At 28.4% G+C, this 16,680-nt stretch overlaps 1 protein-coding gene across 1 annotated transcript; it reads right to left on the bottom strand.

Annotated features, from left to right (window-relative positions):
- Positions 1-6,726: 6,726 nt before the first annotated feature.
- Positions 6,727-9,583, bottom strand: LOC129285122 (non-specific lipid transfer protein GPI-anchored 31-like). Its single transcript, XM_054920682.1, has 3 exons — positions 9,180-9,583; positions 8,532-8,561; positions 6,727-7,110 (listed from the first exon to the last, which is right to left on the bottom strand). Exons 1-3 carry the CDS (start codon positions 9,511-9,513, stop codon positions 6,899-6,901), a joined length of 576 nt encoding a protein of 191 aa, XP_054776657.1. The 5' UTR covers positions 9,514-9,583; the 3' UTR covers positions 6,727-6,898.
- Positions 9,584-16,680: the final 7,097 nt, after the last annotated feature.

The raw sequence follows: 16,680 nt of genomic DNA, 5'->3' as shown, positions 1-16,680 counted from the left end.
TTTGACTACCAAGTCTCACAGTGTTTTAGACCTATTTATATATCTACAAATGGGTCAAGGAAACTAGTACCAAGTCACAAGAACACGTTTTTGTTTTTTTTTTTTTTTTTGCATTGATAAAATAAAAAAAGAACTATATATGTTTCTAGGGTCTTGAATTGTTAGATCTGTAGATATACGCATTTTCTTCTTGGTATGCTTCGAGATATTTTCCCATTGGTCTGTACACCGTAAAGTTACACAAAATAAAACGTTGAATGTTTCTACACCTAATTATCAATGTAATTAGCTCCAAAAGCAGATTTGTTTAGATAATAATTATTATTAAGAAGAGACCGATTGGTAAAACAGACAAGCCCTAGTCTTTCACATGCATGCAGGGCAGCAGCCTCACGACAAATGATGTGTCTTATTTAAAACTCAAGAAAAAAACATTATACCAACGACGACAAGGACAACAAGTTTAATGGTCTTTGTGTTCATTTCATAGGAAAATTAAATCTCTATAAAAACTGGCCTGCCATATTATATTGAAATGTTTTACCGCCATATGGCTTTGGAAGAGAAGCCGAGTCCAAGAATATATATCTGTCTTATATATATATTGACTATATATATAATTGGATTTGGATATGTGCGTACTCGATTTGATTCAGATGCATATATATAAAATTTATCCTTCTGATTAATTTGTATTATCAGCCGGCAGAGATAGTAAAAAAACAATTGATTATATCAGATTCAGATCATAAAATCTAGCCTCTTCTGATCAATAATCATAAGCATATATATGATGAGCACATTGGTGATACCAGTCAAATAGGTCTGCCATTTCCTTTTTATTATACTGCTTGCTCATTTCGTCCTTATTATATATAAGAATAATGTATATATCCTCATGCAATATCTTTATCTTCCCACAATTATTTTTGGTTCCCTATCTAGTCTATTGTAATTTATAGGAATAGATAGCATCATCACATGATAAGGTTAATATACTAGATTTTGATTAACGGAGTTAGATCTAGTGAAATGGCCTAGTTCCTTATAACATAGCAACTCAATAATGTTTAAATTCTTGTCACTAAAAGAGATACTTGCATTTAGTGCTCGATTGTGTTTCAAACAAAATTACACCAGTGTTCAATCAAAATTCACACAAACACTAGATTTTGATTTCATGAATTAATCCATATTATTTTTAGTGATAATTATGCCATTTTAATTTCCAAGCCTATTATGGAATCATCCACTTTAACTTGGTTCAAAGCCCATTGTTTAATTTAAATTTCTTGTTTATTCTGTCAAAGCTTGTGTAAATATTTCACTTTGATTTGTTTCATAGTTCTTACAGGTTTTTGTTTATTCTCATTTAATATTATAGTGATTTTTAGAGGACCTTGATGAAGAGTGGATTTTTTTTTTTTACTCAGAGAGATCTATAGAAATTTTAAAATTAGATAGATCATAGAAATGTTTATAAATAAATGTCTCATAATGTACTCTTCAAGATACTTCTTAACATATGAACATTAAAATTTAAAACACGTCAAAAAGATAGGAACCAACAATCATATTTTTGTTCTAAAAATTAAGTACATTAATAACAAGCGTTGAAGTTAATCAAGATAACTTAATAATTACTAAATTAAGTGATGAGGTAAATTAATAATAATCTATCCTAAATATGTGTGCTTCTTGGAAAGGACACTATATAAGACAATTTGGAGCTCTTTGTATTTGGACCATTCCTTTGTCCTAACTTCGCAATGCGTTTGATAGATCGGTTTCACACAATATTTTCCATTTTGATAGGAAAATGGCCATATTTGAATGAAACTGCTAGTAAATTTGATCAGTGTTATGAGGAGCGCACCAAACCGGCCAGCTCCATTTTCCAAATTTGATTAGATCACATCAGAAAACTAGCAAACTTGAGAACTAGTCAAACCAACCTTAAATTGGTCAAAATCGATAGAGCTGATGGGGAATCAGCTGCATTATTATCTTTTTAAAATTTTAATTCATATTTCTAATCTATAATTTATACAAATCTATACCTAGCAAGTATTGGGAAATTGAGAAAATGAAAAAAAAATGTAAGAAATATGTATTAACTATGCGTGTGTGCATTAAAGTTATAAATTATAATTTATGAAATAAGTATGCATGCTTTGAATGAAAACATATATTACTTTTCTTATTGTATTGTATTTTGTTTATAGTTTAAATATTCATTTTTATAAATATATATATATATATGATTTTTTATTTTAAAAATATATTTTTTTAAATATATCAACTTATTTATAATTTGTTGGGTCACGGTTTACCATTAAACTGAGAACTATTATGTTAAACCAATTCAATTATCTTGGTCTGAGTTTCTTAACATTAAATTTGATTTCTTATTAGAAAAGGCATAGAAGTCTCATGTTAGATAAAATGAGGTTGAATCATAACATGATGTTAAGTGAATGAATAATAATATCTACATTTTTTCATCATATGACAAGGACGACCACTTACAACCACGACAATTATAATAACAAATTGTATTAGCATGACGTATTTAAAAAGTAAATCAATTTTTTTCACTCAATGAAATTTCAATTGAAAACTATAAAATATTAAAATCTCAATAAAGGACCATGATCCTTACTTAAAATTTTTTAAAAAATATGAATTGTCTTAAATGCCTGTCAAGAAAAAATTACTGAGTGAAGTTAGTATATTCATAGTTGATTTTAGAATGTTTTAAAAGTGAGTTTTTTTCATACTAAAAAAAAACGTATTCCCAAGCATGCTTCCTTATTTTTTCAACTAACATTAATAATATTTTTATACAACTATAGTATTTTTTGCAATGTCATATACATTTAGGGTGTATTTGGTTAGAGGGAAGGAGGGGAGGGGAGCCCTCTCCCCTCATTTGGTTAGGAGGAGGGGAGCCCCTCCCCTCCTTTGGTTAGAAGAAGGGAAGGAGAAATTTTTAAAATTTTCCCTTCCCTCCCCTCCAAATTAGGGGGAGCTTTCTTTCCCTCCTCTTCCCTTCCCTTAAACCAAAAACCTATTTTAGTGTTTAGTAAAAAGTAACTTTATAAAGTTATGCGTGTTTTTTATTTTAAATAAGGACTATGGTCCTTAATTAAAATTTCAATATTTAATGGTTGTTAACTAAAATTAGTGATTTAGAAATTTTTAATTATCATTTTTTCATTTCAATTCAAGAGTGAATTTTAAAATTGGGCTTTGTTTAGGTCCAAAAAAAGCATTAGACTTAACAAATAAAGAAAAACATAAGAGCATCTTAATCTATGATAATTTTGATACTTCAAAACTTTGGCCCATCAAAAAAGTGGAGTCATTCTACTGTTGAAAAGGATTCTGCATCAAGATGTCAATATATAGTATATGATTAATGATTAACTAGAATATGCACTGTTTGAAAATAAGGTTAAATTATACATTAGTTTCCTGAATTTTAACACATGTACAACATAACTTCATTAATTTTTGAAACTTTATAACTAATGAACCCTTTCAGCTCTTATATTTATGTAAATAACTATATATGATTAATTTTATACATTAATTATTTACACATAACTTAAAATTTAAGGGCTTATTTATATATTAATTAAAGTTTGAGAGCTTAAACACAAATAATAATAAAATTTAAGGAGTATATAATTAATGAATAGGTTTTATTTGTATAAATTTAAAAGTTCAAAGAGATTTATTATTAAATTTTGCAAGTTAAAAGAGTTATTTGTATACGGTTTAAAGTTTAGGAAAATTGTGTGTAATTTAACTTATAAATAATCCACAATGAAATGTAACGGTCTAACGAAGAGAGATAAACCCTCGCAATGATGCATTGATGCTTTCTCTAACTTTACTTTCATGAACGTCTTCTCTAAATTTAGGGAGGCAAATTTAATTTAAGATTTTGAATGTCAATTACTTTAATTTAAATTTTTCGTTTTAAAAATGATTTAAAATTAAAATCATTTGAATAAAATATCAATTTATTAATATATATATATATATATGTATAATTTAAAAATTTTAAACTTTAGTTACTCTTCTAGAAGAACTAAAGAAGGATAACATAAGAGTGGTTATATGAAAAATTTAAAACAGATATACGAGTGTTTCTTAAATAAAATCTTGAATTTAACTTTCCAAATGTTAAAAATCACATTAAAAAAAAATACCCTCCACTACTTAATGTTGTACATTGTTTGGATCTAAATTATTCTTACACATATATAATAGAAGAATAACAAGCCTATGTCTCCAAATGACACGGGTCATTTTTTTTTTTCTCAAATACTTAAAATTCATGAAACCACATAGGATCTGGGTTACAAAATTAATTTTAATATACAAATGTAATTTATATGTAACTTAAAAAATTATCACTTCCTAACCTCACTATAATCAAGTAGAACAAGAAATAGACCGAATAAATTCATTGAAATAAAAAATCTAAGTAAGATAAAATAAGAGAAGGTATTAAAAAAAAAAGTAGAAGATGAAAGAGAGGGATGAACAAATTTTCTAGAGAATTAAAAGTAAAAGGAGAAAAAAAAAAAAAGATTCACAAGTGATCGCAAATGATGGAGAAAGCTGAGGCGAAATATTGGGGAAGCATGCCCGTAAAAGGAGACACACAACACAACAAATGTCAATGCTTTGATAAACAAGCCTCTCATCATTTTCCCACCGAATCATTTCCAAACCTTCGCTTTTATTATTATTCCCCTCAAAAATTATTTTTTATTAAAAAATTTTAATTTTATATTTTATATTTAAATGCTATGAATTACATTTTTTTCAGGTCAGCAATCTGTGTGAAATGTAAGTCGTATTTATCATATTTAAGAAATAATGCAGTTTATCAGATCTAGGTTTTATATTGATAAGTTGATTTTAAATTTTTCCTCACATGATAATCCATGGTTCAAATTTGTGTCAAGTGTTTATATTTAAATAAGATTATCTTGAATAGAAAGCTACATGTATATAATAAAAAAATAATTTTATATTTAACAATTATTTTTAATCACCCTAACAAAGAAAATCGTAATGTAAAACTTTTTTGGGGCCAAATCTCAACATAAAACCTTGCATTATAAGTTTTAATGTAAAAAACGTTTTGTTTGAAAAACACAATAAAATAGTTGGACCAAAAAAAAAAGAAAAACGCAGTAAAATAATGTGTATGCTGAAATTAAATTTTCATCCATAAAATGCTTGAAATGGTTTTAAGTTTATAATTTTTTTAATATAAATGTTTTTGCTTAATATCAAATATATGATAAATTTTAAAAATCACATCGCATTATTCATAGATTATCCATGCCTAATTCTCTTCCCTTGTTTCATAAAATAAGTCAAATTTTAAAGGAATTTTTTTTTCCCGATGGATAAACAGCACAGTACTAGATCCTTACATCAGAACCAAAAATATATACAATATATATTATTTTTTAGTGCCCGCACTTTACTCAAGTTTTGATATAAATTTTATACTTAATTTTTTATGTTTCATGTCTTTGGACTTGTTTTCATCTATAACATTAGTTCCTATATTTTTAAATGAACGTTAAGTATAAATGGTGTTAATAATATTAACATATCAATTAACAATATTAATTTTGTATTTACATGTCAAAATGATGCTAACATATAAATTTTAATAAGATTTTAAAAAAAAAAAAAGCCTGCATGAAATTTGTGCATTTTTCTTATCATTTAAAGAGTTTAGGTTAGCTTTTTTATTTCATTTGATGCAGATTTTTTTAAAAAATTTTATTTATTAAAAAATTTATGCTAACATCAATTTAATATATAAGCATATAATTAATAATATTAATTGACATGCTAACATTATTCACATTTCGTTTGAGTCTAAGTCAATCCCTTTAAAAATATAATAATTAATATTATAGATAAAAAAAATATAAAAACTTAAAATATTAAAAATAAAATGCATGAACTTATATCAAACTTTGAGTAAAGTATAAAATTAAAAGTAGCATTTTCTTAATTTTAAATTATAATAATTTTAACAAAGAAGATTGGTGATGCTGTAGACTTTTTGACTCAGCATCAGCGGTGGGCGATGATGGTGTGGCCCGAGTTGGGGTTGGTGGGCCCAAAATGCACGCCTCCATTTTTTGTTCGGTGCAGATTTACTTTTTCTTCTTTTTTCTTGAATTCTCATAAATCATGTTTTATTTTTTTTTTTAAATTTAAAACCTCCAATTAAGAACAATGAACTTCTTGCCAAATTGATCAAGCAGCAGGCTGTCGGGTGCATATTTCACTGATACATTTCATCCGTTTCAATTTATAAAATATTTTTAATACTAATTGAATATCTAAAAAATATAAAACACTTTAATAAAAATAAAATTTTATTAATTATCTTTATCTCAATATTAGTTGTGTGGTGAGGCGAGTTGTGGGGCCCAAGATGTGCCTCATCCTGTTTGGTTGGGCGCAGAATTTTCTTCACATGTGCTGACTTATTCGATCGGTAATTTGAGTATCTCTTTAGACGGCATGCGGAGAATTTAATTTCAGTTGGGCGCAGATTTTACCGAGATCATAGTTCAAGAAATTTCAGCATTGATTTTTTTTTTTCAGTAACATCTCAATAATTTATTTTATAAGTTCGATTGCTCCTTAAAGTCAAAATATAGGAAGACCAAGTCACTCTAAGAATGAATTTTAATCTACTGTTAAAAAGTCACGAACACATGAAATGATAAATGAGAAGAGCTGATGCTCAAAATGGCAAATGAATATTTAAAGGGGGGAAAACAAAAAGAGAGAAGAAAATCAAAATATATAATCCCTCATCATATAATCTCTCACTAGTCTCTCAGAAGGATGAGAAAATGGCTACACATGAAGCAGCAGCAAGAAGCAAAGATGGTGCTGAAATGGGATCAAGCACAGAAGATGCCGAAGTGTTGCCAGGAGATGGTGATGGTGCTGGAGATATCTCATTTGCAGCCTCTCCACCAGAAGCTTCAGGCGCTTCTCCACCAGTTGCAGCAGATGGTGGAGATGATAGAGGAGATGTGAGGCCTCCTGAGTCACACACAAATCAACACAATTTTACTAAACTCCAATCATAATGTCAAAGCCTATCTGTAGCCTATACGCTTGCTTTTGACTTATTTATGACTTCATGTACACACGCATGAATGCATTTTCAAGAATCTCTCAACCTCAACTTGAGAGGTTAAATTAAGAGCTCGTTTACTAACACCAACTTTCCAATACGTTTTTCAAAAACACGCTGTAAGTCTTTCAATTATAACCAATAAACTTTTGGTCTAGTGCAGCCGATCCTAATAATTTACTTCTTGATGCAAGAGGTTAAAGAATCAAACCCCAATATGATTAGGGGGAATCGTGTTTTTTTAAAAAAGGGTAAAAGTCACCTTTTCTCTTTACAGCTCATATCCATCTTTGTAAACTGTGAGTGACTATGAGTGATTCTAAATTCCCAGAAGTTAAAAAATCATATATTCAGATAAAGAAGCATTAGGGGGGAAATGACTATTTCTTTACAATTTACACCGATCTTTTTTAATCCTCCGAAGTAAACTGTGAGTGATTGAAGGGTAATATATGTCGGGGCCACTTATCTATTCCCCTTTACTCTCTGAATATATGTCATCATTCTTATGATTGTAGAAAATAGAAAAATTGAATTCGAAATCAGAATAAGGATTCTTAAATAGACAATACATAAAAGATAAGCAAAACAAGTAAATAAAGAAGATATGTATGAAAATGTAGGAGGAGGATCTCAGCATCTCACCCAAAAAAAAAAAATTACAAATATGGTAATATGCATTTTAATGATTGATTCAGTGAATTCTGAATACTTTTTGAGAAACTTTCAAATGGATGATCAAAGATGTTACAAACTTTAAAATAAATCATTATTGCATCAATGGCTGTAGACAACCCCACCAAGAGAGAAAGGGACAAGGGGGAGGGGGAGCAAGTCAAGTCATTATTTAAGGGAAATTTATGGAGGGCATACACGCTATTGATTTGACTGTACCTTAATTGCATTTCATTATTTTTTAACACAGAAATTGAAGATACTGTAAAGTGAGATGTCATATGCTGTAGGAAAATAACATGCTTCTTCATATGTAAATGAACTTTAGAGTCTAATCATCTACAATTACGTATGGACCCAATTGGACTAGGTAGACATACACATTAGAATTTTGGATCATCTGTAGAACATATGAACTCTGAGGTTCACAAACACACAAGGGAACACAAGTGTATATATGTATATAATATAAAGATTATTAAATCCTTAACTATATATTTGCCAGTGGAATTTCAGAATATAGAAGGCAATAGCAGGCGAAAATCCAGAAAATCTCAAATGGGTTGATCATATCTGGGACTACTTAATTTAATTTAAAATGAAAAAAAGGAAAAAAACAGTATATTCTATTATTAAGACTTGAGAAACTTACCAGCTGGTGCAGCGGCAGGAGTATCAGACACTGCCAAAAAAAAAAGGACACAGCAATTTAAAATATTGAATGAATCTAGAAATCGAGAAAACACCAGATCAAACTCACATAAATTAAATCAAGGGGAGGCCATGACAGGAAACAACAATATTTAGGAAAAAAATAGCCGCTTCAAGTTCAATAATTAATCTAACGCAATACAATATGTTAATCAGCATTAAGGAAATTCCACTAATTGCGCTTCAACGAGGGTCCCAGATAGTTTGTTTCTGCACTTTCCACAGAGAATTTTACGATCCCAGTCTGAGCAATGCATATTTAGTTTGTGCGGCGCTTACTATCAGTGTCGACTTTAGAGGAAAGGGATCAGAAACTTAGATCAATGCGTTCAAACTCCTCAAAAAAAAAAAAAAAAAGGAGGGCAGCCGAAAGCGTTTCTCAGATATGAAAAAATTGAAAAGCGTCCTTCAAAAGGAAAACACTAGAAGTTAAGAACGCTGTAAAAATACAAGGAAGTAGTTACACCAGTCCGGATTCCCCATCCCAAGAAGAAAACGAATACGCAAAGATAGAATCGCATTTCTACACAGCACAATCTGAGATCCCTAAAAGGGGACGATTAAGCAGAAGAAATGAAGAATCACTTACATCCACAGTTAGTAGCAGAAGGAGCGGAGACTTTACAAGCAGCAGGAAGAGTAACGGCCTTGGTGACGTTCAAAACCACGCCCAACTGAGCGCTGCTTCTGAAGGCCTCACAGAGGCAAGCAGCGTCGGTCTTTAGCACAGTCTTCAAGCCAGAGCAGCAATTGCCCTCGGGCTTGGTGACGGTACTTCCATTGGAGACGAAGGACAAGCAATCGGCCATGGTCAAGACGAGGTTAGAGCAATCGACGGACGGCGCCGGAGCGTCGCGAGCGGAATCGGAAGACACCACGAAGATAGCGAGAAGGCAGAGAATCAAAGAGAGCTTTGATGCCATTGTTGCGGAGAAGAAGGAAGTGACGGAGAGAAACAGGCGTGAGAGGAAGGAAATGGAATGAAGAGATGTGAGAAAGTGGGAATCTGGAAGGTTGTTAAATAGGCAAGCCTGGGATTTGAATACGAAAAGGTGGCAACTTCTGAGATTTTTCTTTTTTTCTTTTTCTTTTTTAAGTGAGAAATCAATACTAGTTAATTAATTAATAAATAAAATTTGAACATGTAGATTTTTATGGAAAATAAAATCAATTTTGACTTGATTACTGTTACAATTTAATCTCTCAAAAATCTGACTCGTGAAATTTAGTCTCAAATTTTAAATATTAAATTGACAATTAATAATTAACAATTAATAATAGATTGGTTTAATGAAATGAACTGATCACTATTTAATGAGTTAAGATTGAAATTCTTTTTAAAAAATACGTTCATATTTAAAATCCAACAATATTTTAAATATAATTATCATTAATAAAATAATTTTTTATATAATAAAAAAATTACTTGTGTTCAATTCATTGCTTCTGATAGTCTGAAAAGAGATATATAGTTCTTTAAAAATTAACTTGTAATCGTCGATTGATTTATAAAGAGAAGGATTATAATTTTTTTTAAATATAATATTAAAAAATATAAGATATTTTGGATCTATGACTAATACTATTTTTTGAAAATATTCTTAACTAGAGATGTAATTAATTAAATTTTTTAATCAAGACAATTTATTAAATAAGAGTATATATAAAAAAAAGTTTAATTTTAAATATCATATTAATAAACTTATTGGGAAATAGAAAGTAGTTGAAAAGTCCTATAATAATGGAGTAAATAACTAATACACTAATACTCGAAGTATTAGTTTGCAAAGGCTGCTTGTAATTAAGCAGAAACTATAAAGGTTAAAATGATTAATTTCTTTTTCTTTTTCTTTTTTCCTAGGAAAATGTGGATATCTAGTTGTTTAAGAAATATCTGCTGAAATAACTTCCCAAATGAAATTCAAGGAAGTTACGTGCTCTTTTCAAGAGTGTTTATTTTTAATTTTAAAAATATAATTCGGATTAATTTTTTAAAGCCGAAATAATAATGGTATACTCCTATCGATGTCTTTAACATTAAAAATTAATATGTATATCTTAAAAAATATATTCAACTTTCTAACGAATTGTCGATATATGGTGGGAAAACCTCCCATCTTTTTCTAGGCCTTGATAAAGCCCTTTGTCCCGTTTTCCATTAAAAAAATAAAAAATAAAAATTAATATGTATATCTTAAAAAATATATTCAACTTTCTAACGAATTGTCGATATATGGTGGGAAACCTCCCATTTTTTTCTAGGCCTTGATAAAGCTCTTTGTCCCGTTTTCCATTAAAAAAAATAATAAATAAAAATTAATATGTATATCTTAAAAAATATATTCAACTTTCTAACGAATTGTCGAGATAAAACAAACAAGTAAAATGCAGACTTCCTGAAAAAAGAAATAATAATAACTGCTCAAAAAGATTAAAAACTCAACCCAAAGATATCTTAATAAAATAAACTGACTATAAATAGTGATTTTAAATATATTTAAAAAATAAATTATAATATTCATAATATTTAAACAGTGTAATTTGTTATATATATTTTTTTATTTTATGTTGATATTGATATTTATTTTAGAATATAAAACCCCTTATGATGAGACTAATAATAAAAAGACGTTAATATTATATTTTTATTCCAAAAAAATTAGGCAGAATTCTTAAATTGTAAAAGAAATTATTAGAGCTATTTTTTAAAAAAAATATAACTAAATTTCTCCAATATATATATATATATATTAAAATTTTCCTCAGTTGATCAAAGATGCTTTTGCTGCTTATAATTGTATCTGATCTTCTTTCCTAAAATATACAAAAGTGGTATTTAATCCTTTATTATGTATTATCTCTTTAAATGAATATGTTTTAATCATCTCAAAGTTTCAAACCTTTTTAATATTGAAAGATTCTTGATTCTTCAATTAGTAACCATTGCACAAAGTGACATGTGATCTCCCTTTCAAAAAACTTGAGAGTTAACACATTTCAAAAATACATACCATGGAATAGCATTTGTGTTGTTGTTCTTCTTTCACATCCTATTTTATATTTTTTTCCTAATACAGTAATTTGGTATACTTTCCTGTTCAATATTATAAGAGATATATACATATATATATTTAATATAATATATTAAAAAATAAGTCATTTTGAGTCTTTTAAAGTACAATTAATAAGGTTTTTCTAAAAATATCTTTAAGGGGTTTAATTAATATATTTTTTTTAATTGAGACACTCTTTTGAACAAGGGTAGACATAAAAAGTTTGTAATTTTAAAAATAATAATTTACTCATTTAATATATAGTTTGATTAAAAATATCTTATGATCCTAAATGGAGCGAGTATTATGAATAATTTGCTATAATTTGCTCAATCAAACTAGGCTATAAGCCCTTGGCAGGCCTCTCGATTTACTGAAGTTTCTCCTCAAGAATCCTTAATGTTATATTTGGCTGAAGAGAAAAATATGAAAAAGAATAAAGTAGAAAAGAAAAATGAGGTTAAAAAGATGACATTTTTTCTTACTTGACTACAACAACAACAACAACAAGCCTTTATCCCACTAGGTGGGGTCGGCTACATGAATTGCAAGATGCCATTGTGCTCTATTATTTATCAAGCTTTTAGAAATATTATTAATTAAGAGATCACGTTCAACAACTTCCAAGAGTGTTCTCTTAGGCCTTCCTCTACCTCTCTTAATCGGACTTAAAGTTATATGTTCCACTCTTCTCACTGGTGCCTCCCTTGGTCTTCTTTGTACATGCCCAAACCATCTCAACCGATTTTCTACCATTTTTTCCTCAATAGGTGTCACCCTCACTTTTTCGCGTATGTGCTCATTTTGAATTTTATCTTTATGTGTATGTCCGCACATCCATCGTAACATTCTCATCTCTGCTACTCCAACTTTATGCTCTTGCTCATTTCGAATTTTTTCTTACTTGACTAAAAAAAGAAAAATAGAAAGGAGAAAAAATTGAGAGAAAAATAATATGTAAAACCCACATAATTTTACCTTCAACTTTTCTCTCCAAATACTAAAAGATTTTAAAGAGAAAATTTAATTTTTAAATTTACCCACAAATCTATCATTTCCCACATATTACCTCCCCCAATTTTTATCCGTCACTTAAAAATTTTAGATAATTATATATTTTATAATTTAAAATTGGATGAAATAATTTTTTGCTAGCATTGCATAAAATAATTTACATCTATATTTTTATTCATTAGAAATATATAATAAAAATTATATAAATAATATGTTAAAATATTAAACTTTATTATATATATAAATATTTTTACAAACAATAAGGCATTTATTGTTCATACGAAATAATTTTTTTTCCTTCTCTGTGTTTTTTTCCTTGCTCAACCAAGTATACGAGAGAAGCTTACATTGCTTCATTTTTTTCTTCTCTTTATTTTCCCTTCTCCCACCTTATTTTCTTAGGTGAGCCAAGTACTACGTGAATATTTATGATGATGCCACTATCAAGGTTATTAAACTCATGGGTTTAAATAAACTCATGACATAGATGTAAACTTGCATTGTAAACTTGTAATAATTTACTTATATTAATAAATAACCATTAAAAGAATAGAATTAAATAATTAAAATATAAAGTTTGATCATAATTTGATGTAAATATATTTCAAATATAAATAATTAAAGTTAAATTCATCTACATTAATAAATTATCATAATAGAGAAATTTAAAATTTAGGCAACTTATTTTTTTTTGTTATTTTAATTAATATTTTTTTCTTTTTGGGTCTTTATTTTCTTTGAATCAAGTCCTATCGCCTATATAATCTGAGTTCTATACAATACATATCTAACTCACTCAACTTGATAAGAAATTAACAAGTTTAATAAATTTAATCGAGTTTGCATTTAATCAAATTTTATAAATGAATTGACAGGAATTTTATAAATTAGAAATGTGAAGCCGGTAAATTCAAGTCTATATGTAGTTTAAATTTATGAAAAAATTAATATAAATTTATAAGTTAAAAAATAAAAATGATAAATTTAGAGGATTTATGATTTAGTCCAAACCAAGTGTACACAAAAATTTGCCAAATGCTAAATTGCTTTAGGAAACAAACTAATTTTTTATTTTTTGAAGGACTAAAAATTGAAGGATAAAATGATTAAAAAATAATTTAACAGTTTAGTTCAATTGAAAGAATATATATATATATATATATATTAAGAGATGGAGTTAGAAAAATAAACATCCAATTAATCAAATGCAAATGGCGGGCATGATCTCTTACAGATCATAATCATATGAGAGAGGTTATAATTTTAAAAAAACACCACACGTCCTTTTTTTCCTTTGTAGTTATTTAACGTTTCAAACACGTTAAATTAGAGCGTAAATTAAGTTATAAAAGTTGCGTTTGGTTGGTCAAAAGAAACATAGTGAAATTTAAATTGCATACACCATCTTGTTTTTACCGCGTTGATGTTAATGGAAAGTATTATAACATTAACAGCTTAAGTATAATATTTCAGGATTTAGTTGGTGAGAATACAAAAAATATCTTTAGAAAAGCTTACTCCAGTTGGAGAAACGTATTGGTAAATTACTTTTTATAGTTGTGAGGAAAATATGAACATTAACTTTCTGGGAATTTCAGATTTTTAATGGATCAAGAGAAATTTCCATACTACTTGAAAAATCAAGGAAAAACATGGATTTGAATTCCTAAAGTTGTTGTTAACTATAATCAAGGTGCGTATAATTCTTTCGGTTAAGAAATCAATCCTTAAAAATACAGTCAACTTTTGGTCAAAATACTTGAAAATAACGTGTGTTGTGTTCGGTAACAAGTAGAAGCTTCACTTGAAATTGACCAAAAACGACGTGATTTCTTAAAGAAAAAGACTATAAGGCCAAGTTGACCACAACCTTAAATGACTAATGATAATTTTTATTATTTTTATTTGTATTTTAAAATTTAATTTATTTTTAATTTTTTCAAAAACATGCTTTTTTTAGGGTAGATTTTTCTTTCTTGATAAAAGGACAAATAGTTCCAAATACACTAAAAAGAAAATTAAAATAACATAGGCTAAAAGTTAAAAGAAAAGGCTAAAACACGGGAGATACGTATTCCCTTGCACTAGTTTCATATGCAAACTCCAGGTGAAGATTACATTGAATTTGTTAAAAAGAGAGTAAATATATTTTATAATGATCGAACCAGAATTTCCAGCTAAAAATTTACTAAAAACGAAGTTCAGATAGCAAAAGAGATTGAGAACTTGATATCAAAGATCCCCATAATAGGAGTCATTGTCAAGAGAGCAAAGGTTGAATAAAGGCAAAGAATTTTAAAGCCACTCAGATTTGTAGATCTAGTGCCTATTTGGATTTCAGTTGAGTATAATAGATTATAAATATAATTAATTAAGTGATAGATTTTAATCATAATTAATTATATTATAATACAATCTGTTTGAATATTGTTTTTCTAAAATTGATTTTAACAGAATTAAAGATGTTTGAATAATTTAATCAAAATTAATTTTTAACTATATAAATTACTATATAATTTAATTTTTAAATACTAAATATTAATTTTTTGAGTATACAAAGCTTAAATTTTATTAAGAAAAAAAGAAAAAAAAGAGAGTTTAATTTTATTTTCATTAAATTATGTGTTTTCTTTATAATTTTTTCTTGAGCCTATCTTTGTAATTTTTTCCAACATTTTTGACAAACTTTTGGCAAAAACCGGATGGAAGTAGGATGGAAGTAACTTATGAGAAAATGCGCGTATGGGCTTAGAATTAATTTTCATCCTTTTCTGACTATTTGAGTAATTTGCTAGAAAAATTAATTTTGGGGGGGGGGGAGGAATTGATTTTTTCCCCCTATCCAAACACACAATTACACTTAGACCAAATAAACATGATTACTTGTCTTCTGTCCACAAGAGCTAAGATCTTAATTTCATTGAATATTATTTGTTCTTTCTTGATACAAATGAAGCTCTATTCATTATCTTAGAAATTTAGAAGACTTCTTCCAATAATAGGATTCAGCAATCCTGATGAGTTATTAGAAGCGTGTGAGAACAATTTTAAACAAACAAGTTGATAAGGATTTAATTCTGCGTCGTACTCTCTTGAGAGTGATTAGTTTTCAATTTTCATTGTAAACTTATATATACCTATTTTAAATGCCCCCAAAAAAACAATATTGAAGAGACATGAGGAATGTGAAACGCTGACTAAATGAGAAAAGAAGAGAGAGAATATGACGTGGGGATGAGAAGCAGAATGATGAGTGTGGCAATTATGGAAGCGACTCCATGATCGTCGCCAAAAGTGCAACACTCCTCATCATGCTTTTGCCACCTGCCTCCTCATTCCACTCACTACTAAAGCTAAAGCTTAAAGCTCCAACACACACACACACACACACCCGCATATATATATGCATGCAATCAATCATTTGATTCACTACCCTCATACTTGAATCCTAACTCTGCCCCTACATCAATCATGCATGAACATGAACACCATGTCTTAGAAAAACATTTGTAATTATTTATACTCAAGTGGATCTCTAGAACAATTTGCATAGAATTCGAGATGATTAGTAAAACAATACAAACTTAATTGTAATTCTTTAAAGATATATTGATGTTGATTTCAAACGGTCATCACATATAGTAATTTAAATTTAAAAGCTTTTGCTTTCCGCACTCTCACTCTCGTGTAGCCAAGTGCATGAGTGATGATTGGGACCCCCTTTCATTGATTGAGGACTTTGCTAAACTTTTGATATTTATAATGTAGGATTTTCCAGTCTCATGCTTTCTATGTACCTATATGGTCAAAAGACAAATCTCAAGGAGGCTGAAACTTGAAAGCCACACTAACCACACCATTATGCACAGTGCAATTTCCAATAATATATAGAAAAAATGTAACTTTTGGCTTGGACCTTTATTTGATTATCAACGGTTCCTAAATTTTGGCTCAGAAAATCTAAATCTTTATAGTTTCTTGATTCAAAACTACTTAGTTTTATAATTTTTTTTTAATTTAGTA

The sequence above is a fragment of the Prosopis cineraria genome, unplaced genomic scaffold (assembly GCF_029017545.1).
Source record: "Prosopis cineraria cultivar Desert tree isolate PC_DT_omini unplaced genomic scaffold, ASM2901754v1 PC11, whole genome shotgun sequence".
NCBI classification, from domain to species: Eukaryota; Viridiplantae; Streptophyta; class Magnoliopsida; order Fabales; family Fabaceae; genus Prosopis; species Prosopis cineraria.
This window is presented reverse-complemented; position numbering and strand designations above follow the sequence as displayed.

What these genes read in the sequence shown, in the direction of transcription:
- LOC129285122 (XM_054920682.1), bottom strand. Translation starts at nt 9,513, where the DNA reads ATGGCATCAAAGCTCTCTTTGATTCTCTGCCTTCTCGCTATCTTCGTG. An exon ending in TTCTGCTACTAACTGTGGAT is followed by an intron (nt 8,562 to 9,179) that starts GTAAGTGATTCT and finishes TTTTTTTGGCAG; the next exon opens with TGTCTGATACTCCTGCCGCT. An exon ending in TCCTGCCGCTGCACCAGCTG is followed by an intron (nt 7,111 to 8,531) that starts GTAAGTTTCTCA and finishes TGTGTGACTCAG; the next exon opens with GAGGCCTCACATCTCCTCTA.